At 43.2% G+C, this 26,571-nt stretch overlaps 1 protein-coding gene across 3 annotated transcripts in view; it reads left to right on the top strand.

The window, feature by feature from the left end:
• Positions 1-26,571, top strand: part of NAALADL2 (N-acetylated alpha-linked acidic dipeptidase like 2) — a 712,309-nt gene that overhangs the window by 638,836 nt on the left and 46,902 nt on the right. For 2 of the 3 annotated variants that reach the window (XM_069975168.1, XM_069975167.1), the window contains one exon: positions 24,838-24,931. In XM_069975168.1, coding sequence (XP_069831269.1) covers positions 24,838-24,931 — 94 coding nt within the window. Of the gene's footprint in view, positions 1-24,837; positions 24,932-25,058; positions 25,117-26,571 lie in introns of all 3 variants that reach the window. The other variant, XM_069975169.1, reaches the window with a different exon arrangement.

Genomic DNA, 26,571 nt, shown 5'->3' with positions numbered 1-26,571 from the left:
CTATGCTCTGTTTAAATTAACGGCCGTCATTTTGAGTCTAAAATTATGGACAGCGTTTAACCAGGGCTGTGGAGTCGGAGCTAGTTTTAGCTGGAGTCGGAGCTAGTTTTGGCTGGAGTCGGAGTTGGAGTCGGAAAAAAATGTACTGACTCCGACTCCCTAAATTTTACAAGTTTAGCTCATGAATATATATTATGAGCAACATTCTAATAGGACACTGGCCCTATTACATAAGGGTGGTCATGGAAAAGTTGTCGGTCACTATTTGGCAGTTTGTTTCTGAGGTGGAAGAGTCCGTTGTGTGGGGGGAGATCTGTGCTGTTCTCTTCCTGGATGCTGGATGACTGTATATGAGCAGCAGTGTAATATTAAGATATCCTGTGTAATATAGAGGAGGAGAAGACGTGCAGCAGTAACCTCTGTCCTCAGTTTGGTGTTTTCTCTCTGGGAGAAGATTGTGTGTTTTTCTTCAGTGTTCTATGGCTGCAGCAGTGTGTGTGTTTGTGCGCTAGAGATGAGCGAACTGCTCGGACTTTTGGTCTGAAAGCAGTTCGCTCTCTCATCATGTCTTTGATCCCGGCCGCATAGTTGCGCTTCAACATAATCGCTGTTGAATTCCCTGGAATATCCTGGCCGCATATTCGTGGAATCGCAACTATGCAGCCGGGATCAAAGGCGTAGAGCGCCGATGCCATCGGACCAAAAGTCCGACAGTCCGATCATCCCTAGTGTGTGCATGCTATGGCTGCAGTAGGTTGTGTGTGTGCTATGACTGCAGCAGGCTGTGTGTGTATGCTATGGCTACAGCAGGCTGTGTGTGTGCTACAGCTGCAGCAGGCTGTGTGTATGTGTGCTATGGCTGCAGCAAGCTGTGTGTCCACTATGGCTGCAGCAGGCTGTGTGTATATGTGCTATGGCCGCAGCAAGCCGAGCGTGTGTGTGTGTGTGTGTGGTGTGCCCTATGGCTGCAGCAAGCTGTGTATGTGCTATAGCTGCAGCAGGCTGTGTGTGTATGCTGTGGCTGCAGCAGGCTGTGTGTGTGTGTGTGTGTGCTATTGCGTGCCCCCACAGTGACCTTCTATATCACTGTGGTACTTCTATATCACTATGTGTGACCCCTCTCTATATCACTGTGTGACCCCCTGTATATCACTATAGCTGACCTCTATATTACAGGGATCTGGCATTGTTAGCAGTGTTTCTTTAAGTATGGTGAATATTTAGTTAGAAACATAGAAGAATGTCACCAGGAAAAGCTCCATCTAGTCACCACCTGCTCCATCTAGTCTAGTTGTGAGTAGTTTAGGACATGGAGGCTGGAGACAGGCTGCATCCACTGCGCACACATGAGAAGCTGCTTTATATACAGTATTCCTTTATTCTCATAAGTGAATAGACCTAGAGTCTAATGGCTGAACCTAGATACACACTCTGTGATACCCCCTTACAATGAGCAGGGAAGATGTATGCAGGTGTACTACAAATCCCAGCAATCCAATGTAGCACAGCAGCACCACCAGCCCCAAAATCAAAAAAGAGTACACTGAGCATTTCTTAGGGGTCTGTATGCAACACCTTATGTCCCCTTTCTGCCAGCAGCCGATCACCACAGTGTGCTGGTTAAATCGTGGTAGCAGCACTGCAAGTCCCAGCCAGTAGTCTGTAGTAATACTATTAAAAAACTATTTGAAGCCCTGAAAAGGGCTGTTTGTTTGTATTGCTAGTATTCCCTGCCTACTGAAACGCTAAATCCTACATCGACGCTCTCCCTGAAAAGCAGCAGCTCTGTCCCTAATCTCTCACAGCATACGTCTGAAGTGAGCACTGCCGGCTGCGCGTTTTATAGGGCAGGGTCATTTGATCTGGCCAACCAATCGCTGCTATTGATATGTATGGGTCTCACGTGATTGCAGGATGTACCAAAGAGTCTCCTGCATGTTTATTGGCTGAGAAATAGCGCCCAAACTTACAGGAAACGGATGATGAGATTTTCTCGAATATTGTGAGATGCTCGTCCGAGTACCGAGTATCATCGAGTACCCTGATACTCGATTGAGTACGAAGCTTAGACGAGCATGCTCGCTCATCACTAATGATAATGTATGAACACAGCGGGTGGCATTGCATTGACTATGATGCAATGTCGCCCCTGCAGTAAAGAACGGGCGCTGATTCCATTGCAGTCAGCATCCGTTCTTTACTTAAAAATTACAAGCAAAACTCTAAACATGAAGTAAAGTGATGGTTAGAAAAAAAAGGTTGATTTTAGAGCCTGAATAATTCCTCTAGAATGAATTACTGTATGTATCTCTTTGCCAGAGTTGTCATTTAGCTTTCAAATAATGTAGACAAAAGTTTAACATTATGTTAATAGTCTTTTCTGGTAATGCTTGCTATATTGGCTGACATTTATTAATTCCTGTTGGCATAACTTTAATATTTTTGTTTTTTTTTCCCTTGTCAACTGTGAAAAGATATGCGAACAGTGGACACAGTCTTGCAAAAGACATACTACTCAAAATTCTCATTGTTTCCCAAATTTTAAGAAAAAAAAATATTACGAAATGTGGGCAAATGTCTTTATCTTAAATGTGCCTCATTAGTACTTATATATGTAATTTAATGGGGTTGGCTGGGCAAAAAACGAAATTAGCTTTAGGTCTGGTGTAAAAGTAATAAACATGCTATACTCACATCCTCTTGTCCTACACAGCTGTTGCGCTAAAGATCCTGGACCTCCCCTGGTTTACGTCTGGATTCTATGTTTATTATTTTTATGTTTATTTTTATGTTTGCCAGCCAAGTTCTTTAGGTAAAACTACTTCACAAAGATTCAAGTGATGGCCTTTTTAATGAAAAATTTAATTTATTGTAAACATGTATTATATATTAAGAAAATGCAAGATTATAACATACATTGGGGATTCTTTGGGGGTTCATTCTATAAAGGTCAAACAGTATCATAATCCACAGTATTCATGTTTCTTATATATTGTAGTTTTTGGACTATAAGACCACCTGATAATAGGACACATACTGATTTATATGCCACCTTACTGTACCCTCATGTAGATATGCCAGTGCACTGTTCTCCATGCAGATATGCCACCACACAGTATCTCCTGCAGATATGCTACACCACTGCACCCCTGCAGATATGATAGCACCACACTTCACCTTCCTGCAGATATGCCACCAAACTGTGCCCCCTACAAATATGCCATCATATGCTAACATTCTTTATTAGCATTTTGCTGCATTATTAAGTAAGCGGTCAGGGGGCATTTTACACAGGGACTTTTTAGTCACAGAGCCACAGAGCGGATGGTGTTAACGAAGATCATCCTGGCTGGTACTGCAGGACGATTCTAATTTCTGGTTAATTTGGATGCGGGTGCACCCATGTGTGCCCGCATCCCAATTCACTGCTACACACAATGGAGCATGCAGCCAGAGATGCACGCTGCATTGTGTGAACTGACTTGTGCGGCCAATGTCTTGTGCGGCCAATATCCATTGAATAGCGGCCGCCGACAACTGACAGTTTTTCGTGTGGTCAAATGGTATCCCGGCTGGAGCGTACACTATGGGGGACATTTTACATCTTAAAAAGGGTGTATTTTTCTGCGGAAAATGGCCAGATGGGAATAAATTCATTTGCAAATGGGCGTCTTATGAATACATTTTTGCATATGGCCATTTTACGCAAGCTTCACCAGGGGGACAGGGAGGGGGTGCGGAGGGGTTGCAACAGGTGGTTTGGACTCTGGGTCGGCTTAATTTATCATTTTTCTCGCCGAAAAATGATAAGGAAACCTACGCCAACACTGGTGTGCATGGGATTTATGTAGAAGCAGTGCCTACATAAATCAGCGTACTGTCAGGGTTGCAGTGACATTTTAAGCCCGGCACAGAAAACGCCGGACTTAATAAATGTCCCCCTATGTGTATACACTCCAGCCGGGATTCCATTCATTCCAATACAACGTATGTTTTGTATAAGTCATGGCCTTTCTTGCAAAGTGCAACAATGGCCGTGATTTATGCAAACATACGTTGCGTGAACATAGCCTTATGGTGCAAACAAGTGTTCAGATCTATACTTATCTGAAGAACCAGAAGAGTGCCCTAAGTGCAATCCTCTACCGACTCTGTGTCATGTGACATCAGGCGGGCTCAATAGACTTACCTACACAATCAGTTACAGTTGGAGCCCGACTGTTTACTGTAATAATCATACATTAATATTAATACATATCTTCATTATTCTGGCTTTACTCAGTACCATATATGCAAGGAAAACAAACTAGAAATGTGATGCAAAGAATTTCCATAAATCTCAAACACTTTTGTGTATAAGAAATTAGAAAATAATAGAACTGGGATTTGTTATAGGCCTTTTTATATAATTGTTGCTGTATTCCACTGATTTATATTAATGCCTTGCAAAGTGAGGTATTTAGAACAGTATTTAATGTGACAATCCCTGAGTGTGCTACAAATGAATTATATTGTCCTACAAGAAAGCTGGTCTTTAAATCATATGGCTGCTAATATCATTCTCATTTGTGGTTTCCACCAAGAGTATAATATAAGCTAGTAACAGTAACTCTCCTTCACAATGACCGAGAGGAAGAGTCCATCATTTTTTAAAGTTTTCATAATTCAGTTTAAAAGCATTAACATTTCCTGGCATTAGATTTTACGGTAAATACTCTCACTTATTTTTTTTTCCATAGCATCCTACTTAATACCCCCACCTTCAATAATCTGAGGGGTAACTTCTACCTCTTCAAAAGCTCTTGCTACATTAACAACTATGTCACAGACATGAATAAGCTCATATTAATCCAACAAGCAATGTAATAATAATCCACAAGCATAACAAATATAGTGATGTAACACTTACCCAGTAAAGAGATAACACAAAGTACAGTAACAGTGCATGAGTACAGTACATGGATGATGCACAATGTGGTAATTGTTTCAACTTATTACAATACTTTTACAAGAAATTGAGATAATAAACTTGATGTAATGGATAGTGGCTAAGAACCACAATGAAGCAAGGAAATAATAAACATTAGACAGTCGTAGGCTATGTTCACCCAACGTTTTTTCAGCTCTGTTTAAAATGATGTTTGTTATTTTGAGTCTAAAATAACAGACATCATTTAGCTGTCTGGCCTCCCCTTTGGGGTTACTAATTGGACTTTTGGTGTGGCCTAATTGAAAAGTCCATTGAATTTAATAGTAAAAACAGAGAGAACTGTGACAAAAGAAAAGCTGTGTGTGAACAACTAATAAAAAATGTCCGCTGTTAGCAAAAGACATCCGAAAATAATTGTCATGATCATTATTTTGACATCCGCGGTAAAAGCGTCCGTTATTCAATACATTGTGTGCATTGGACGTCCATCTTTCCATTGACTTCAATGCATAGCCATTGCAGTCAGTAAAACTGACGTTTTTTTAAATATCAAAATCGACTGCCTTTTCTCTATTTTTCACATTGTGTGAACATAACATATTTTTCTGACAGTGATGTCACAGTAGAAATAGTGCACAGTGATATGAGCACAGTAATAAAGCCAAAAGAAAATGTGCATACAGTAGCTATGTCACAGTGCTGGGGTGAGAATCAGCCTCTCAGTCCGTAGGACCCAGGTGCAATCTTTGAATTGGACGCCTGCAAAAAGACTTTTGTTTTTGAAGAACATAAAAATATTTTTCTTCTACAAAAACATTTTTTCTAGGTCTTGTTGTGCATATGTATGTGAATAAATCTGTTGGAGGCCAAACCCAATGCAAGGTCCTCTTTCTGTAGTTTTCCTCCAATTTTTGCTTTCCAACCTTGTTAATATATTGTCTTGGCCTGAAAACACTTTAGCTGTAAATTAGTAGAGGATAGTAGACATTTTTGAAACAATGTAATTCAGTAACACTTTTTAATTTTTTTATGCTGAATTTATTCTTCTACACTTAAAAGATCTATATTTGTAGTGTAAATTCACAACAATGACCTCCAACACTGCATATGTGATACAATTCTGCACTGTGAAGGAAATCTGAATTTACTGTACAGTAATCCATTGCTGGTTTCTGTCTACAAATTTGTATGGAAAATCTTAAGCATTTCTGCTACCTGTGCATTTATTCTTACATTCTGTCAGATCTGACACACAGTGTATTGCTAATCAAAAATAGTAACATTTACACTAATACTTCCCTAATTAAAATATTTGCATATTATCAAGCCCTGTTACTGACCCAAATACACTTTATGTACTTTAAGATAAAATTTTGATCTCGAGTTTCTTTGGGAGGCTATGAATATCTTTGTTTTATAAAAGTATAAAAGCAAATCACTATAGCTGTGAGGCTTAAAGCACTACAAAGAATATCTAGTTTTGGAAAAATGCTTTAAAAGATGACTTTGAAATCCAGACTATTCATCTTTGATGAATCTCTGAAGAGTGGCCAGATTTAGAATTTAAGGGTTTTAATGTTGAAAGAAACAAACATAAAAAATATTAATCCAAACGCAATTACAAGTGTGCTGTATGTGTTCATAATCACTTGTAGCTCTTTCTACTGTTCCAGATTGAAAACAGCAATCAACAACATAAACATGTAAAAATAATAATAATAATAGCATTTTTTTAAGGTAATTAAGATGATGATCTACCATGATTACATTTGACAGCATGTGGCTAGGTTCACACACGGTCTTTTTCTTCTTTTTTTGTGGCCATTTAGACATCTCTCATTTTGAGGCCAAATAATGTCTGTTATTTTAAAAATAATGGATGTTATTTGGCCTCAACATGGTCGACGTTCACAGAGATGGCTGTCAAACTGCCAAAAAAAGACAGTGTGTGAACCTAGCCTATTGCTGTGTTAAATCAAGTATAACCTAATTTTTTTGTTTTACTCTTTAAGGTTATATTCACACGAATGGGCTCGCAGCGAGATTCTCGCTGCGAGCCCGGCAGGTCCTGGCAGTTCCCATACACTACATACTTGCTGCGGTCTATATATAAATATAAATATATAGATAATTTAATATAGATATTTATCTAATATAAATGCAGTAAACCAGAGTCATAGAAACTTCCCTTTCCCCCATAACCTTAATATGTCTGTATTTAATTATTTATCAGTCAGTCTCATTCATGTATTAGTGAGAGAGAAATGCTTCTTCATTTTGTGTGTGTATTCAATGTTGCACTCCAGGGATCAAAAAATAAAGCCATAAATAAGAAATCAGCAGACTCTTCTGTCCAAATGCATTACACAGATTTCAAGTATGTTTCTGTGGCATTATTAGTCACTCTGCTTGAATCAATGCAGAAATCTTTCTCCTAGATTGATTGCTTTGTGTTAACTCTCAACATACATGACTCAATGAATACTACAATTAACTTGTTACCAGAGGTACAGTATGGTGCTATGCAAATATAATACAAGGACAGGCAGACTTTCTTTCCCAATTTCAGTTTCTAGTTTTATCATTACATAATATTGCTTACTGGGAGACCAATGAGATCAATATGTTTAACCCCTTGCTTCTTCAGCCTGTTTTGGCCTTAACGCCCAGGGCCTATTTTTCAAATCTGACCTGTCTCTCTATATGTAGTGATAACTCTGCGATGCTTTTAATTACCGCGGTTATTCTGAGAATGTTTTTTCGTGACATATTCCTCTTTAAGTTAGTAGTATGCATACTTAACTACATTAAGTAGTTTTTTTTTTAAAACACATTTGTGCAAAAACTTGAAAAATGTATGTTTCTTTATATTCAAAATTATCTTGTTCTAAGAAAAATAGTCATGCCACATGAACTAATTATTACTGCAACATCTACAACATGTCTACTTTATGGTGACATCATTTGGTGAATGTCTTTTTACTTGTAAGGATGTTAGAGGGCTTCGATATTTTGCAGCGATTTTTTTAATTTTCAGAAAGATTTCAAATTCTGATTTTATTAGGGACCAGTTCAGTTCTGAAGTGCATTTGTAAACCATTCAAAGTAACATTTCATAAGTTTATTAACCCTTTAGGTCTTTCATAGAAATTTAAGCAGGTTGGAGGAGAAAATTTACTTTTAATTTTTTTTTTTGAAGAAATGTTATTTTAATCCATTTTTTTCCTCTAACACAGCAAATACTAACTGAGAAATGGAACTGAATATTTATTCCGCTTATTCCAATGTTTATAAAAATATGTGGCCGCAGTGCGTCACCTGACTCAACCACAGGCCTCAGACATGACAGAGGCCTGGTGAATTTTGGGACCTTTTTTATTTCAGGGTTTTTTTTAGCCATTATACCATGTCACAGAGGACTTGCAGTGGCAAAATATTTGTGAAAGACAAGTTGACGTTTCCATCTGTACCATTCGGGGGGACATGTGACACCCTGATCATTTTTATTTATTTTTTTATGAGGTGGTACGAATAAAAAACACAATTTTTGGAAATCCGCTCTGTCCCCCTCCCCCTTGCTTTCTAAAATGGCAGCCGCCATTCTAGAAAGCAGGAAGTGTTCCGGGCGGGAAAAGCACTTTCCCATGATGCCCGGAACACATCCAATCAGCAGGGATCTTGCACTAGCCCACCCCCTGTGTGAAGTCGGTATTGCTTTAAAAGGAGCGGTCACATGACCGCACTACGCATTGTAGAGAGAGAGAGAGAGAGAGAGAGAGAGAGAGAGAGGGAGGAAGAAAGCTGCTGTTGTGTACTACAGACTACTGAGAAGATATTGTGGGAAAGGAAAGATTAGGAAAGAGGAGAGGAGAAACATCTAGTGATTGAGAGAGAAATATAGAGAGGGCAAAAGATAGATAGATTAGGCATAGGACAGCAAAGGGTGCACAGAACCAAAACGTGCTGTACAGATATACAAGTCCTATACTTCTGTGTGTATATCAAATCCGTCTTATACTGAGAGACAAAAATACCTGGTGCAGGTGTAAGCATTATATCTTAAAAAATTGCTATATATATATATATATATATATATATATATATATATATATAAATATACAATTTCTATACTTGGACCCTTCTGATTGATAGTGTGTATATCGCATCTGTCTTATTCTGAGAGACAAAAATACCTGGTGCAGGTATAAGCATTATATCTTAAAAAAGTGCTATAGCTATATATATACACACACACACACACACACACAATTTCTGTACTTGGACCCTTCTGATTGATAGTGTGTATATCACATCCGTCTTATCCCGAGAGACAAAAATACCTGGTGCAGGTGTATAGCATTATATCTTTAAAAAAGTGCTATATATATATATATATAGACAATTTCTATACTTGTCCTATATATATATATATATATATATATATATATATATATATATATATATATACACACACACAAGTCCTATATATTACAGAAAATACTGTTCTCATCTACCAAGTGTAGCAATCAGAATTTGAATATAAAGTTATGGCAAAGCAGGAAACCTCACAAAGCTTTTCAGGCAGAGGGCAGGGCAGAGAGTCTGGCTCAAGGGGCAGAGGAGGAAGTAGCGCAGGAAGAGGGTCCAGTGGCAGGCCTGAGCTTCCTTTGTCACACCAGGGTCATGTCCACACGTCTAATTCCACAGTCCTGGAGTGGCTGGCTCACACTTCGTCGCCCACAAGGATGAGTAGTGAGACAGCCAGCCAGGTATCTGTGGGTACCTTGTACACGACCCTGACTTGGCACGGGCACGCAGCAATTCCCCCACGTCCTCCATCTGACATCCTCAGCAACATCCCGCTAACTTTTTACCCGCCGCCTGCAAGGGAACTGTTGGCGTCTAAGAGCAGCCAACTGCTCTTTGATGACGATGAGCACATGGGGGAAGAGACAGGGGACAATCAAGTGCAGGGCATAGCTGTGTCGGATGCGATATCAGAGAAGGTCCATGTTTGGTCTGGCAGGAGAGCAGTTGGCAGTAGACGAGAGAGGGCTGGGCAGGAGCCTAATGAGGATGATAGCATAATTGTGGAACAGGATGATGCTACAATCGAATGTTACATGGGATTCACGGCAGGATTTGGGTTATTCGACGGATTCTTCAACCGGGAATCCGTCCGCCAGCAGGCCCGCCACAACTAAAAAGCAGACAGGCAGCAGCAATCAACTAACAAGTCGGAAGCGTAGCCGGGACAAGTAGATGACCACTGTGGAACCCTCCTCCACTGCAGGTCCTAGTATCGTCAGCGCGCGCCCATCCTCGTAGCCTGTTGGTACTAGACTCTTCACCTCGCCTGGGTGGCAGTTTTTTTAAAAGTGCCCGGAGGATACCTATGTGGTCATCTGTCACCTGTGCGACAGGCTCATTAAAAGAGGCAAGAGTTGCCATCCTGGTACCAGTGCCATGGCTGCACATATGAAGCGCCATGACCTTTCAGCCTGGGAGAAACACAGCAGGCCCAGGCAGAGCCGTGGTCAACAGCAGCAGGAAGCAGCAGTAGTCAGGGGGGCCTTTCACAGAGTCAGACCTCCTCTGTGGAAGGGAGTGTGGCTTCACTCCCTTCTTCGGCTGGTGGTCCCTGTATTGCTAGCAGTAGGCAGCCTGACATCATGGAGTCCCTATACCAGAGGCAGACATATGCACCCAGCAATCCCGCAGCAGTCAAGCTGAACGCCCACCTGGCCAAGCTGCTGGTGCTCCAGGCTCTGCCGTTTAAATTTGTCAACTCTGCACCTTTCCCTGAACTGATATCGTGTGCGGAGCCATGGTGAAAGGGTCCGAGTCAACACTACATTTTCAATACAGCTATCCCGGCCATGTACAGCAATGTTCGCGAAAAGGTTGCTGACTCGCTGAGCCATTCAGTGAGCAGACATGTACCTTTTACCACAGACATCTGGAGCTGTAATTATGGGTAAGGGCAGTATCTGTAAATTACTGCTCAGTGGGTAAATGTATTATGGCCGGCGAACCCCCAGCAAATTGGCCAGGGAAGGACGATGACACCACCCTGTTGTCACAGCAGGGTTCCTCTGTCGCGGTCCTCCTCCATCTCCTCCAGTAGGTCCAAAACCTCCTCAACCGCCAGTGTTCCTCCTTTGTACCACTTGGGTATAGCACGGAGGTGTCACGCTGTGCTGAATCTAGCCTGCCTGGGTGAAAGGAGACACACAGGGGAAGAGCTGCACCACCTGCTTGAGACGGAAATCCTCTCATGGCTGACTCCCCGCTATCTTAAAGTTGGGACGGTGGTGAGTGACAATGGGAGCAACATTCTCTCCGCGCTGCGTCTAGGAGGTATGAGGCATGCCCCATGTATGGCACATGTTTTAAACCTAATAGTTACACACTTTCTAAAGTCTACATCCCATTTAAAGACTGTCCTGTCAATGGCTCGAAAGCTGTGTAAGCATTTCAGCCATTCAAGTCTCTCACCACATCCTCCTCGACCTGCAGCGGAGGAATGGTCTTCCCAACCATCGTCTCATTTGCGATGTAGCCACGCAGTGGAACTCCACCCGCCACATGCTGGACCGGCTCTATGAGCAGAGGAAGGCCTTGACTGATTTCCTCTTGATGCAGGCAGACACGGTGACTCCCCTGTGTAACCTGGAGCTCGGGCAGGGGCAGCTCATGCGTGACACCTGCCACTTGCTATGACCCTTTGAGGAGGCCACCTTTCTGGTCAGTGGGCAAGACACAGGACTGAGAGCCATCATACCCATGCTTCATGTACTGAAGCTGATGCGACTCAGTGGCGAGGGGGAAGAGGTCTTACCACTGTCGCAGCATGGGTCGCTGGAGGAAAGCTTGGCAGAAGATTAGGGAGAGGAAGTTGAGGAGGAGGAGGACCTGAACGCAAAGGAACTCTTAGGGGAGACGGGTAGAGGAGAAGGAGATGAGCCTTCCTGCCACACCAGAGGGGGGCCAGAGGAGGATATGAAGGGCTATGAGGAGGATGAGGAGGATGTAGGCAGTACCCATTGGCAGTATGCTGTGGAGACGGAGGCGGGGGCTCCTTCCCGCTCCCTGGTGGAAATGGCTAAGCGCATGTTGATATGCTTTCGGGCTGACCCGCGCTTTCAAAGGATTTGTCAACAGGACGAGTTCTGGCTGGCCACACTACTGGACCCACGGTATCGCAACAAGCTGTGTGAATTCATTCACCCTTCCCAACGGGAGGAAAAAATTTATTATTATAGAGAGGAGCTGGGTGCACAGTTAGTGGCAGCCTTTGGAACTCTCATTCACGCCATTCCCACCAGGGCCACACCAGCAGTGCTGCCTCCTCCACTTCCTCCTCTAGCAGCTTGGGTGGCGTGAGCACCAGTCTGAGCCTGATGTCCATGATGCACGCTTTCATGCAGCCATAGGCCAGGGTAACAGGAGCACCCGCACAGCAGCAGGACATAAGGGGAAACCTCAAACAGCAAGTCCAGGTGTTTTTGGACTCTACCTTGCCACCTAATGTCCCTGAGCCCCTGGACTACTGGATGGGAAAATTAGTTGTCTGACCACAACTTGCTGAATTTGCTTTAGACATACTCTCTTGTCCGGCCTGCAGTGTGTCATCCGAGCGAGTTTTCAGCGCAGCAGGTCATATTGTCAGTCCCAGGAGAACCAGATTGTCCTGTGATAGTGTGGAACGTCTGACTTCATCAAAATGAACGCCACATGGACTGACGGGCCTTAACTGGCATCTAGGTTGACTACTGGTGTGCCTGCCCTTGCCTCCTTGTTGGCTACTGCTGGGCCTTAACTGGCATCTAGGTTGACTAGTGGTGTGTCTGCCCTTGCCTCCTTGTTGGCTACTGGGGAGCCTTAACTTGAATCTAGGTTGACTACTGGTGTGCCTGCCCTTGCCTCCATGTTGGCTACCGCTGGGCCTTAACTGGCATCTAGGTTGACTACTGGTGTTCCTGCTCTTACTTCCATGTTGGCTACTGCTGGGCCTTATCTGGCATCTAGGTTGAGTACTGCTCTGCCTGCCCTTGCCTCCTTGTTGGCTACTGCTTGGCCTTAACTGGCATCTAGGTTGAATACTGGTGTGCCTGCCCTTGCCTCCATGTTGGATACTGCTGGGCCTTAACTGGCATCTAGGTTGACTACTGGTGTGCCTGCCCTTGCCTCCTTGTTGGTTACTGCTGGGCCTTAACTGGCATCTAGGTTGACTACTGGTGTGCCTGCCCTTGCCTCCATGTTGGATACTGCTGGGCCTTAACTGGCATCTAGGTTGACTACTGGTGTGCCTGCCCTTGCCTCCATGTTGGCTACTGATGGGCCTTAACTGGCATCTAGGTTGACTACTGGTGTTCCTGCCCTTGCCTCCATGTTGGCTCCTGCTGCTCCTGCTTGGCCTCCATGTTGGCTACTACTTCTTCTGCCTGACCTCCATATTGGCTAATGCTGATCCTGCTTGCCCTCCATGTTGACTACTGTTGCTCCTGCCTGGCCTCTATGTTGGCTACTGCTGCTCCTGCCTGGCCTCCATGTTGGCTACTGTTGCTCATGCCTGTCCTCCATGATTGCTACTGCTGCTTCTGCCTGGCCTCCATGTTGGCTACTGCTGATCCTTCCTGGCCTCCATGTTGGCTACTGCTGATCCTGCCTGCCCTCCATGTTGACTACTGTTGCTCCTGCCTGGCCTCCATGTTGGCTACTGCTGCTCCTGCCTTGCCTCCATGTTGGCTACTGTTGCTCCTTCTTGTTCTTTATGTTGGCTACTGCTGCTCCTGCCTGGCCTCCATGTTGACTACTGCTGCTCCTCTACTGGCCTCAAATGACTATTGCTGGACCTCCACTGGCCTCCAATGACTACTGATGCTCCTTCACTGCATTTTTTACCTTTTTCCTGCATAGACCCTGTAATGGTGAATTTCCTGCATAGACCCTGTAATGGTGAGTTTCCTGCATAGACCCTGTAATGGTGAATATTGAAGTAAAAAAAAAAATGACTTTGAAATATTGAAAAGATAATGATGTTACTGACATGTAGAGCCCTAAATTCAACCAAATACACTACCCCCGTATCATATAGATGCTTTAAACTATGAAATCTGAAGAAATCCGAAATTTGGTCGGACCAAAATTTCCGAAAAAATCAGAAAGTCCGGTCGGAACGCACTTTTGAAAATTTTGCTTATCTCTAGTCATTACGGATGTGGTGATACCAAATATGTATATCTTCTTCATAGGGGATCATTTATAAAGGGGAGGGGGAATTAAAGAATGTGAATATTTATTTATTTTTTAATTTATTTATTTAAATTTATTAACTTTATTTATTTATTTAACTTCTTTGTTTAATTTTTATATACTTATTTATGTGTGTAATTGTGTGTGTTTTTAACTTTCACTTTACAGGTACATCTGTAATACATTACAGCACAGGATCTGTGCTGTACTGTATTATAGAGTGAATGAGTTGTCAGAACGCTGACAGCTCATTCATACAATCAGGTCCCAGCCTCCCAGTGCATAAAGCAGCGTTTGGGTTGCTATGGTAAACACTCCCCCAGGAGCCACGGCTCCATGGAGGGTAAAGGGGGTGTCCTATAGACACTGCGGTCCTATGGAGTTAACTGCCTGGAGGGAGTGGGCTGTGTGACACAACCTCCTCCTGCTGCTTGATCGCCGCTAGGGATAGCAGAGGGAGGCAGGGACTACCTGCTTTACATGACGTTTTGGGAACATCATTTTGCAGCATGGGGTTAATATATTTATCATGTAAAGTGCTCTGATCAAATTATATTATTAAATATGTTCTTATGTGGTTGGGGTACTTTTTGAGGCTAAAAATTTTTAAAATTAAAATGCAACATATATAATCGAAAAAAAATTTAAATGTTCAGCAAACTTCAGTGAATACAAGAAACTTTGGGGAAGATTATCTAGCCTACTAAGGCTGTGTTTACACATGCAATAAAAGTGCATGTGATCATTTCATTGCAATGCTGCAATATTTCATTGCATTAATTGCAGTTATTAAACATGTTACATTGTGTGAACAGCTATTATTTGCGGACACTGTTCAGTGGACAGCATCTGGAAAAAATAGGCATGTACATTATTTTAGCTCTCATTCTAAAGAACAGATGTTTAAATAACGATGTGGGCATACAACGGATGGCATTGCATTGACTTCAATGCAATGACGCCCCTGCAGTAAAGAACGGACGCTGATCTCATAGCAATCGGCCTCCTTTCTTTACATAAAAACAACATTGTGTGAACATAGCCTTTGTGTCATTACACAGAGAGATTTATCTGACAAATTTTTGCCAGAAACAGACTAAGCAGGGAACAGGTAATAAAGGAAAGACTGAGATTTTTCAAGTCCATTCTTGGCTTTGATTGAGTTCACACTTACCAGATCGCATAAGATTTAACGCTGCACAGCAAAATCTGCACTTTCATGACCTTTAGGGTACAAACCCACTTGCCGGATCCGCAGCGAGTCCCCTTGCTGCGTATTTGCAGCGAGACTCCCTGCGCATCCGGCCCCTATTCTTTTAATGGAAGACAAAATCGCAGCAGGGATGTACCTCCCTGTTTGATTTTGTCTGCAGCCGGCCCCATTAACCCCCCGGCCGCCGGACATTATACATTACCGGGTCCCCATTCCTGCTTGCTTTGGCAAGCAGGAGCGGGGACCTGGTAATGTATACTGTATCCTGCCCGCCCCCCTGCAGCCCCGAACGCCCGCAGCCCCCGGCCGCACCATTGCCCCCGGCCGCACGATTGCCCCCAGCCGCACCATTGCCACCAGCCCCCGGCCGCACGATCGCCCGCAGCCCCCGGCCGCACGATCGCCTGGTGAGGGGGGGCGGCCGGGGGCTGCAGGCGATCGTGCGGCTGGGGGCAATCGTGCGGCCGGGGGCTGGTGGCGATTGTGTGGCCGGGGGCTGGGGGCAATGGTGCAGGCGATCGGGGCTGCGGGCGATCGGGGCTGCAGGGGGGCGGGCAGGATATACATTACCTGATCCCGGTTCCGGTTCCTGCTTGCTTCGGCGGCTCCTGGCATGTCCCGCCCGGCCAATCAGTGCGCTGCCCTGCCGCAGCGCACTGATTTGCCGGGCGGGCCGTGAAGACACAAGGAGCCCCAAAGCAAGCAGGAACGGGGACCCGGTAATGTATAATGTCTGGCAGCCAGGGGGTTAATGGGGCGGGCTGCAGACAAAATCTGCAGATTTTGTCTTCCATTGAAAGAATAGGGGCCGGATCCGCAGCGAGTCTCGCTGCAAATACGCAGCAAGGGGACTCGCTGCGGATCCGGCAAGTGGGTTTGTACCCTTAGGGTAGCTTTACATGTACATAATCCGCAGTAGATTTGATGGGGCAGATGTGCAACAGATTTAACTAAACAACTGAACACAGCATCAAATTTGCGCCATCAAATCTGCTGCGGATCCTGTATGTGTGGATGCACCCTCTGGGGCCCTCCCAGAGGCATAGAAAGCAGGAGGGAATTCCAACTATTTTACTCAGTGTACAGTATTAGTAAGTGGACTCACTGTAACGACTGACAGCAGCTCCCTGTGTACCTCATAAAGCTAAAATCAGATTCTCCTCCAGGCTGTGTGGCCCTGCTGTTTGGTTAGGCTCTCCATAAGATGACCGACATGAAGGAGCATGTGAACATGCCTCACCTCCAGTGTCCTCTGCAGGCAAATGCAGGCTCAGAGACAGACACTGGGGAGTGAGGAATGGTCACATGCTCCTTCATATCGGCCATCTTATTGACAGACTCACAACAGAGCAGGGCACAACAGCCTGGAGGAGGGTAGCTCTATGAGGCACACAGGGAGCTGCTGTCAGTATAGACAGTGAGTCCACTTACTAAAACTGTACATTGAACAATTTTTTTTATAAAGTAGCCAACCCCTTTTAGCATTGATTCTCAGTCACACTTGTGTGAAAACAGAGGTCAATTATTTCCACGACCATTGTTCAGTACACTGTGGACAACGGCAAATTGTTTCAATTGATTTAAATGCTGTTTATGTTTCTAGGACAAAGACTGCCATTGTTTTAAACGGCAACAACGGTCATTCTTTTAATAAAAAATACATAGTATGAGAAATGCCTAAAACCAAAAAAACAGAAGCTTTTTACAATAAATCATGCCCTTCTGTCAAGTCTATGTAGCAGCTGAAAATTAGTTTTGCCAGGGTCGAGAATTTGAATGCGCGAATCAGAGTAACTATAATGGGACTATTAAAGAATAATAATTTTATTCAACAGATGTTTTTACAGTATAAAAAAATTAGAAAATGACCATTAAAAAAAAAAATGTCAATCATTCAATTTCCACTATGAACAGCAGTGGACATTGGTGTATCAGCTGTATAAAATCGGCAAGCTTTCTAATAAAACATTTCTCACGTTCCAATTCCCTTTCAAGTACCCTTTAATTTCCCCATTGTGTGGCAACTAGAGATGAGCGAACCTCAAGCATGCTCAAGTTGATCCGAACCCGAACTTTCGGCATTTGATTAGCGGTGGCTGTTGAACTTGGATAAAGCCCTAAGGCTATGTGGAAATCATGGATATAGTCATTGGCTGTATCCATGTTTTCCAGACAACCTTAGAGCTTTATCCAAGTTCAGCAGCCCCAGCTAATCAAATGCCGAACGATCGGGTTCTGATCGACTCAAACCCGAACCCGGTTCGCTCATCTCTAGTGGCAACCTTTGTCTAGTCAATTTAAGTGGCAACAATTTAAGTGGCATCAATTTAAGTGTCAATTTTATTTTAATTTCAATTTTATTTCAATTTGAATCCATTTAGTTTTTTTTTATTCAAGTTCAATTTAATTTGAAGTTTAACTTTAATTTTTAAATTCAATTTCCATTCAATTCTATTTTAATTTTAATTTATCACTTTTTTTAATAATTCAATTTCAATTTGATGTTAAATTCATTTAAATAAATTTAATTGGAAGTTTATTTTGTTTGTTTGCTATAAACTTCCAGTGTGCATTAACTAAAGGTGTACTCCAGCATTTCTCTCTTTCAAATCAACTTTCAACTATCAAAAAGTTATACATATTTGTAATGTACTTCTATTTGAAAAATCTTAAGTCTTCCAATTCTAATCAGCTGCTGTTTGTCCTGCAGGAACTAGTGTATTTTTCTAGTCTGACACAGTGCTCTCTGCTACCAACTCTGTCCAGGATAGGAACTGTCCAAAGCGGGAGACATTTTTTTTATAGGGAGGACACCAGGGACTAAATTGTATACCTTCCCATGGGCAATAGGCAATCAGCTTTGTTAGAAAGATTTTTTTTTTTTTAGCGCCATTATTAGAAAATGGAAGAAACACACAATGACTTTCAATCTTCCTTGGTCTGGGGTATGCCAGGCCTGTTTGAAATTTGCCAATGACGATCTAGATGATGCTGAGGAGGCATGGGAGAAGGTCATTTAGGCAAATAAGACAAACAAAATAAAACATTTTGGTATGACCCACCCTTGCTGTAATTGGAGGAAAAAGAAGGATGAGTACAACCTCAAGAACACAGTTCCAACCATAATACTTTCAGGGTCCTTTTCTGCAAAAAGAGAAGGACAACTGCACTGTATTGAAGAGAGCATTGATAGGGCTATGTATTTTGAGATTTTGGCAAACAACTTCTCTCCCTCAGTAAAAGCATTGAAGCTGGGTAGTAGCTGGGTCTACCAGCACGACAATGACCCATAACACAGAGCCAGGGCAACTAGGCAGTGCCTCCGTAAGAAGCATTTTAAGGTCCTGGAGTGGCCTACCCAGTCTCCGGATCTGAACCCAATAGAAAACCTTCGGAGGAAGCTGAAAATCAATGTTGCCCCCCCCCCACACACACACACACACCAAATTAGCAGTGTGGCAAATATGTATCCCCTCCCCCATTATATATACAACTAGATATGCATTTCCAGGGAAATACATAGTGCTTGAAAAGAGCGCCCCTTTAACAGCGACTTCCTTTTAAGAAAAACTTTAACCCTGGATCCCGTCCCTTTAGGGGCGACATGGGCCCCATCCCTTTAATAACAACTTGGTTCCTTTTAAGAGCGACTTGGGTGCCTTTAAGAGCGACTTGGGTCCTGTCCCTTTAGAAGCGACTTGGGTCCTGTCCCTTTAGGAGAGGCTTGGGTCCCTTTAAGAACGGCTTTGGTCCCGTCCCTTTAAGAGCAACTTGGGTCCCTTTAAGAGTGACTTGGATCCCTTTAAGAGTGGCTTAGGTCCCTTTAAGAGTGGCTTAGGTCCCTTTAAGAGTGGCTTAGGTCCCTTTAAGAGCGGCTTGGGTCCTTTTAAGAGCGACTTGGGTCCCTTTAAGAGCGACTTGGGTCCAGTCCCTTTAAGAGCAACATGGGTTCCGTCCCTTTAAGAGCGACATGGGTCCCATCTCTTTAAGAGCGATATGGGTCCGATCCCGTTAAGAGCGATATGGGTCCCGTCCCTTTAAGAATGAAATGTGTCTCATCCCTTTAAGAGCGACTTGGGTCCCTTTAAGAGCAACTTATGTCCTTTTAAGAGCGACTTGGGTCCCTTTAAAAGAGTAGTGCGGCGCTAAACAATTATTCACAAAATAACACACATTACAAAGTTATGCCACTTTGTAATGTATGTTATGTTAGTGAATGTTCCCCTTCCCCGTATTTCCCCCCACCCACGCTAGACCTGGAAGTGTGGTGCATTATACTTACCGCATCTCGTGTCGACCCCCGTCTGCCGTCTTGGGACAATGATGTAGTCTTCGGGAGGCCGGCCAAACCGCTCCATCTGTCCCTCATGCCGGCCCCCCCCTGCCGCGTCATCAGCAGCTTAGGCGTGATTGGCTGAGCATAACTGTGCTCAGCCACACGCGGCTGAGCACAGTTATGATGCGGCAGAGGGGGGCCGGCATGAGGGACGGATGGAGCAGTTCGGCTGGCCTCCCGAAGACTACATCATTGTCCCAAGATGGCGGACGGGGGTCGACACAAGATGCAGTGAGTATAATGCACCACACTTCTGGGTCTAGCGTGGCTGGGGGGGAAACATGGGGAAGGAGGCCATTCACATACATAACACACATTACAATGTTGTATAACTTTGTAATGTGTGTTATGTTGTGAATAATTGTTAAGCACCGCACTACCCCTTTAAGAGTGACTTGGGTCCCATCTTTTTAAGAGCGACATGGGTCCCGCCCCTTTAAGAGCGACTTGGATCCCTTTAAGAGCGACTTGGGTTCTTTTAGAGCGACTTGGGTCCCTTTAAGAGCGACTTGGGTCCCATCCCTTTAGAAGTGACTTGGGTTCCGTCCCTTTAAGAGTGACATGGGTTCCGCCCCTTTAAGAGTGACTTGGGTCCTTTTAAGAGCGACTTGGGTTCCTTTAAGAGTGACTTGGGTCTTTTTAAGAGTAACTTGTGTCCATTTAAGAGCGACTTGGTTCCTATTAAGAGCGACTTGGGTCCCTTTAAGAGTTACTTTGGTCCGGTCCCTTTAAGAATGACTTGGGTCCCGTCCCTTTAAAAGTGACATGGGTCCCAGCCCTTTAAGAGCGACAATGGTCCCTTCCCTTTAAGAGCGAAATGGGTCCCATCTCTTTAAGAGCGACTTTGAACCCATTAAGAGTGACTTGGGTCATTTTAGAGCGACTTGGGTTCCTTGAAGAGTGACTTGGGTCCCATCCTTTTAGAAGCGACTTGAGTCCCGTCCCTTCAAGAGGGACATGGGTCCCGTCCTTTTAAGAGCAAAATGGGTCCCATTCCTTTAAGAGAGACTTGGATCCCTTTAAGAGCGACTTAGGACCCTTTAAGAGCGACTTGGGTCCCTTTAAGAGCAACTTGGGTCCCGTCCCTTTAAGAGCGACCTGGGTACCGCCCCTTTAAGAGCGGCTTGGGTACCGTCTCTTTAAGAGTGGCTCTGCTACTTATATTGGTAAAAATCATTGCTCGGTTACCATGACAATCTTACTCATGTCAGTGAGACCAACACATTAAGGACCTTCCATCTTCTACATCTTCTATTGGCCAATATTGGACATGTGACTGTGTGGATGTTGTGAGGCATTGCCTGACAAGACCTTAGAATTTCTATTGTCTGCTATATTTCATCTATTTGCATATGTGCTGTTATTGGCTGTTAGCGGTTAGAGTGTGGCCATTATTTCCAATGGGCCATTATTTTCTATGGGAAATTAGCAGTCTTTAAAAGTAAATTTCTTAAAAATGAAAAATCCGATCAGAGTCAAAAATAGATAGCACATCTCTCACCACCGAGGGCTTCGAAATGCAGTTTGAATGGAGTGAATTGGCTGAAGGATAGATATAAGAGGGTTGTGGCTAACGGTGTATATTCCGAGCAGAGATTAGTTACAAGTGGTGTGCCACAAGGGTCTGTTCTGGGTCCTATTCTTTTTAATATGTTTGTAAGTGACATAGGAGAAGGTTTGATAGGTAAAGTTTGTCTGTTTGCTGATGACACAAAAGTCTGCAATAGGGTTGATGTTCCTGGAGGTGTCAGTAATAGAGATGATCGAATATGATTCGATCGAGTAGGTATTCGATCGAATATTGTGGTATTCAAAAGATTTGAATTCAATTTAGGCAAATACGGGGGAAACATTCAAAAGCCCTCCCATTGCAGTTGGCGCTTTTTTTAATCCAATCACCATGCAGGGAGGCCGTGAGGGATCCTGGGAGTACGCACGCAGCGCGAAAATGGCATCTACCCTCATTGGATAGCTGAACCACATGACCTCGAATCGTAAATACTTGGCTCCCGCCTCTCGACCACAGATGTGCTTTTAACCTAGTCAGGGAGAGTTCTTGGAGCAGGTAGAGATAGGTTTTTGGTTAGGCAGGATTACTACTGAACCCAAAAGTCCTTTTCAGGGCTAAGTTCAAGCGAAAAAGTCATCTCTGAATCAAAAGCACTTCTCAGTGCTAAGAAATAGATGATATAACAGCAGCAGCACCAGTATCAGCAGGTGTATTCATTCCAGTACCCTGTGTGTACAAGTGTCTTATAGTGTCCCTGTTTAACACCACTAAGGGCATGTTATACATATTGTTCCAGTAGCCCACTGAGGGCACCTGATATATACTGTTTCAGTAGCCCAGTAAAAGGCACGTCATACATATTGTTCCAGTAGCCCAGAAAAAGGCACGCGCAAATAACATGACACTCTGCGGACACACATTGGAATCATGTATGTAACACTGCACAAGAGATACGAACAAAATGTGTGAACACTGCTATAAATGTTCATAAAGCATTCGCAAATATTTTTCCTTCGCAACTGCAGAGAGTGGCACTATACTGCAATTTTGGGGTGTTGGGTGCACCCAGGCATGCTCCCCCTAATGTCCCAGTGTCATTCCGGAGGTGTTGGCATCGTTTAGGGAGGTTTCATGGAGGACTTGGTGACCTCCAAGTGGTCGAATTTCGATTTCCAAGTGCCAATTTTTTTTTTCCCCATAGACTATAATGGGATCGAATACTCGTTCGAATAGTCAACTATCGGTGCCTATTCGATTCGAATTCTCGAAAGTCGGATATTTCACTACTCGCTCATCTCTAGTCAGTAATATGGAAAATGATTTTGCTTTGCTAGATAAGTGGTCCAAACATTGGAAATTGAAGTTCAATGTTTCCAAATGTAAAATAATGCACTTGGGGAGGAGGAATCCTCTATTCAAGTATCACATCGGCAGTTCTGTGTTGGAAAAAAAACTTCAGAAGAGAAGGATTTTGGGGTAGTGATTTCTGACAGCCTTAAAATGAGTCACCAGTGCAACCAGGCGGTGAGGAAAGCAAATCATATGCTGGGCTGTAAAGCTAGAGGTATAACCAGTAGAAAGAGGAGATTGTGATTCCACTGTATAGAGCTTTTGTGAGACCACATCGGGAATTCTGTGTCCCAGTTCTGGAGACCTCACCTAAAAAAGGACATTGATAAAATAGAACAGGTCCAAAGACGAGCTACAAAAATGGTGGAGGGTGTGAGGCATAAACCATATCAGGAAAGACTTAAGGATTTGAATCTGTATAGTCTGAAGGAAAGAAGGGAAAGGGCAGACATGATTGAAACCTTTAAGTATGTTAAAGGACTAAATAAGATTTAGGAGGGAAGTGTTTTTAGTAAAACAAAAAAAAAATGAGCTCAAGAACAAGAGGACACAATAAGAGGTTATCTGGGGGAAAGATCAGAAGCAATGTGAGAAAATATTTTTTTACTGAAAGAGTAATAGATACTTGGAACAAACTTCCAGCAGATGTGGTTGGTAAATCTAACAGAATTGAAATGTGCCTGTGATAAACATATACCTATTTTAAGATAATAAGAAAGGAAATACTAAAAGGGCAGACTGGATGGACCCAGTCGCCTTCTTCTGCCGACAATCTTGTATGTTTCTATAAATGTTGCATAAAGTTTTAGCCATACACAAAAACGCCAAATTAGCCAAAATATTGATGATAAAACAATGACAATAATGTCCATATCCATATAAATTGCAAAGTCAGTGGAATTAATAACACCTACAGAGATATCTTTATAGAAATATATAAAAATATAAATAATTATGTCATCCAAACAATTTTGAAGGTAAACAAAACAAAATTAAACAAAAAACATTCTATGGATTCTGTACAGTAAAAGTGAATCTAAATGCATGTAAGCTGAGGTTACATAGTTTGCCTTGGTTGTTTGTCATTAAAATAAAAACCCTTGAGCATTTGCTCCTGTGTATTTATATTGTCAGAGGCCTCATTGATAACCTTATAATATATTGTATATCAGTAAATATATTATACTTCACATTAATTATTGCATTATTTATTTTTAGAGCATGCACATGGTAGGCAAATTTACATCTCATATTTACTTGTTAAGGAATCGGGGTTTAGTTTTAAAGGGTCTGTCCAAGCAAGGGAGTTCCAAGCTGTATGTAGTAGGCGATATTGATTGGAAATGATAAACTTTAGCTTCTTTACTGGCTTTAATGCCACCTGTATCATAACACTATTCCCACCACTTCTAGGTTCTGGGGTTCCAGGTTTTCCCACCACTTCCAGGTTCTGGGGTTCCAGGATATCCCACCACTTCCAGGTTCTGGGGTTCCAGGATATCCCACCACTTCCAGGTTCTGGGGTTGTGAAATTGCAGGCCCACCCAGCCAGTCAGTGGCTACAGCAGTGTCCTCTGCTGATTGGCAGATGAGGCCTCCAACTTCACGACCCTGGAACCTGGGAGCATCCACACAACCAGGAATGCAAGGTATTATACCGATGGTGCTTTTACATAAATTATGACACAGTAACTCTATTTATTTGAGTCCCATATACTAGATTAAAGTGAATGTACCATCAGGTACATTGCTTTTAGATTTTTACATAAATAGACTATAGAATATGCCCACTCCCAGGCCCACGGCCAGTGTGACAAAATCCCCTCCCCTCCATTAGAATCGGTGCCGGTCTATTCATGTAAAAATCTTAAAGTGATGTACAGTACCTGATGGTACATTTGCTTTATATATATCATTCACAAGGCTGTGAAATAAACATATAGTTACTTAGGGTGTACTTACACTTCAGACCTCCATCTCCCCAGCCGCCACCCCCACCCCCAAACTATAAATAAACTTTTTGCAAAAGCCACAATGTTAAGTAATTTCTATGACATTTTGATAGAACTGGCATTTAAAAAAAAAATCTAACAATCCAAATTCTTAATATTTTGTAAAGGATGCTAGATTGTAGCTGTTTTGTTTAAAAAGAATATGTTTTGAGATATTTCCTAAGTATGTTTATGCACAGCAACAATAGTTGTTCTTTGAACTTGGTATTTTGTTCTTTTGTTTTTTAGCTAACCTCAGAAATGGTTCTGCGAATAGCAAGTGATCCAGTTTTGCCCTTTAATGCACTGGATATAGCATTAGAAATTCAGAAGCAAATTGAAGGTAATACACAAGGTGCTCTGTTATGCATTATTGTTTCTTTGCTAAAATAGATTGTTTAATGTGTAGGAAGAAGAAACTGATGCGCATTTTTGTTATGTAGTTTAAACACATATTCCTTTTTCCCTAGGCTCGCTAAAAACAAATGGTTTGTCAATCGAACGGTTTCAACAATTCCATATAAAAGGGTAACTAAAGGTTACACTCTGTTGGAGTCATTATGTCAAAATCTCTGAGTACAATGTTAAAATGAACGTACTTGTAGAAGCAAAGGCAATTTTATATTCTACCCTATGAAATTCAAAAGCTAAAAGTATTGCTGAAATATTAATAAGGCTACATTTAGTGCACTTTGAGAGTTCTCCAAACTCAGGTAGTTTCAGAAGTATCCCAGCTTTTTTTATGTTTGTGTATGTTTGTTGGTCTGTCTGTAAAGACATTTATGCAATTTCTTTATCATCATCATCATCATCTCAACATTTAGGCTACAAACCCACTTGGCGAGTCCCCTTGCTGCGTATTTGCAGCGAGACTCACTGCAGATCCCGGCACTATACTTTTAATGGCAGACAGAGTTTGTCTGCAGCCCACCCCATTAACCCCCAGCCGCCGGAGCTGATACTTCACCTGATCCCGACTCCGGCGGTTCCCGATGTCTTCAGCAAGCCGGAGCGAGGACCAGGTGAAGTATATGCTCCAGCCAGTTGCCCGCAGTTCCGGCCACCCGATCGCCCCCCCCCCCGCAGCACCGATCGCCCCCCTGCAGCCCCCATCGGGGGGGGGGGCGATCGGGTGGCCGGGGCTGCAGGGGGGCATACGAGCGATCGGTGCTGCGGGGGGGCATTTGGGGGGGGCGTGCGATCGGCGCACCGGGGGGGGGGGCGATCGGGCGGCCGGGGCTGCGGGCGGCTGGCTGGAGCATATACTTCACCTGGTCCCCGCTCCGGCTTGCTGAAGACATCGGGAACCGCCGGAGCCAGGATCAGGTGAAGTATCAGCTCCGGCGGCCGGGGGGTTAATGGGGTGGGCTGCAGACAAACTCGCAGCAGGGATGTACATCCCGGCTGCGTTTTTGTCTGCCATTAAAAGTATAGGGCCGGGATCTGCAGCAAGGGGACTCGCTGCAGACCCGCCAAGTGGGTTTGTAGCCTTATAAAATAAAGGTAAAATAGTTCAAATTTTGAGGTAAAAATATGTCTGTATTCTACATATGGCTATGTTCACACAACGTCAAAAATATGGAATATGCGGCCAATTTTCATACTTTTTAAAAAAAGGCCATTTTTGCCAAGATTTAACTGACTGCAATAGCAATGCATTGAAGTCAATGGGAAGACAGACGTCCAATGCACGCAATGCATTGAATAACGGGTGTTTTTGCAGTGTCAAAATAATGAACATGATCATTATTTTCAGACGTGTTTTGCAAACAGGGGACGTTTTTATTAGTTGTTCACACACAGTTTTTCTTATATCACCAGACGTCATTTTTAACGGAGCTGAAGAAGCGTTGTGTGAACATAGCCTAAAAGTGTTCCAAAATATATTTTTGGAACTACTTCTATAGAAAATATTTATTTGCAAGCAATGGACTTTTTAATTAAGACACACCCAAATTCAAATTAGTAACCCCATACTAGAAT

Source organism: Dendropsophus ebraccatus, chromosome 6 (assembly GCF_027789765.1).
Source record: "Dendropsophus ebraccatus isolate aDenEbr1 chromosome 6, aDenEbr1.pat, whole genome shotgun sequence".
Lineage (NCBI taxonomy): Eukaryota > Metazoa > Chordata > Amphibia > Anura > Hylidae > Dendropsophus > Dendropsophus ebraccatus.
This window is presented reverse-complemented; position numbering and strand designations above follow the sequence as displayed.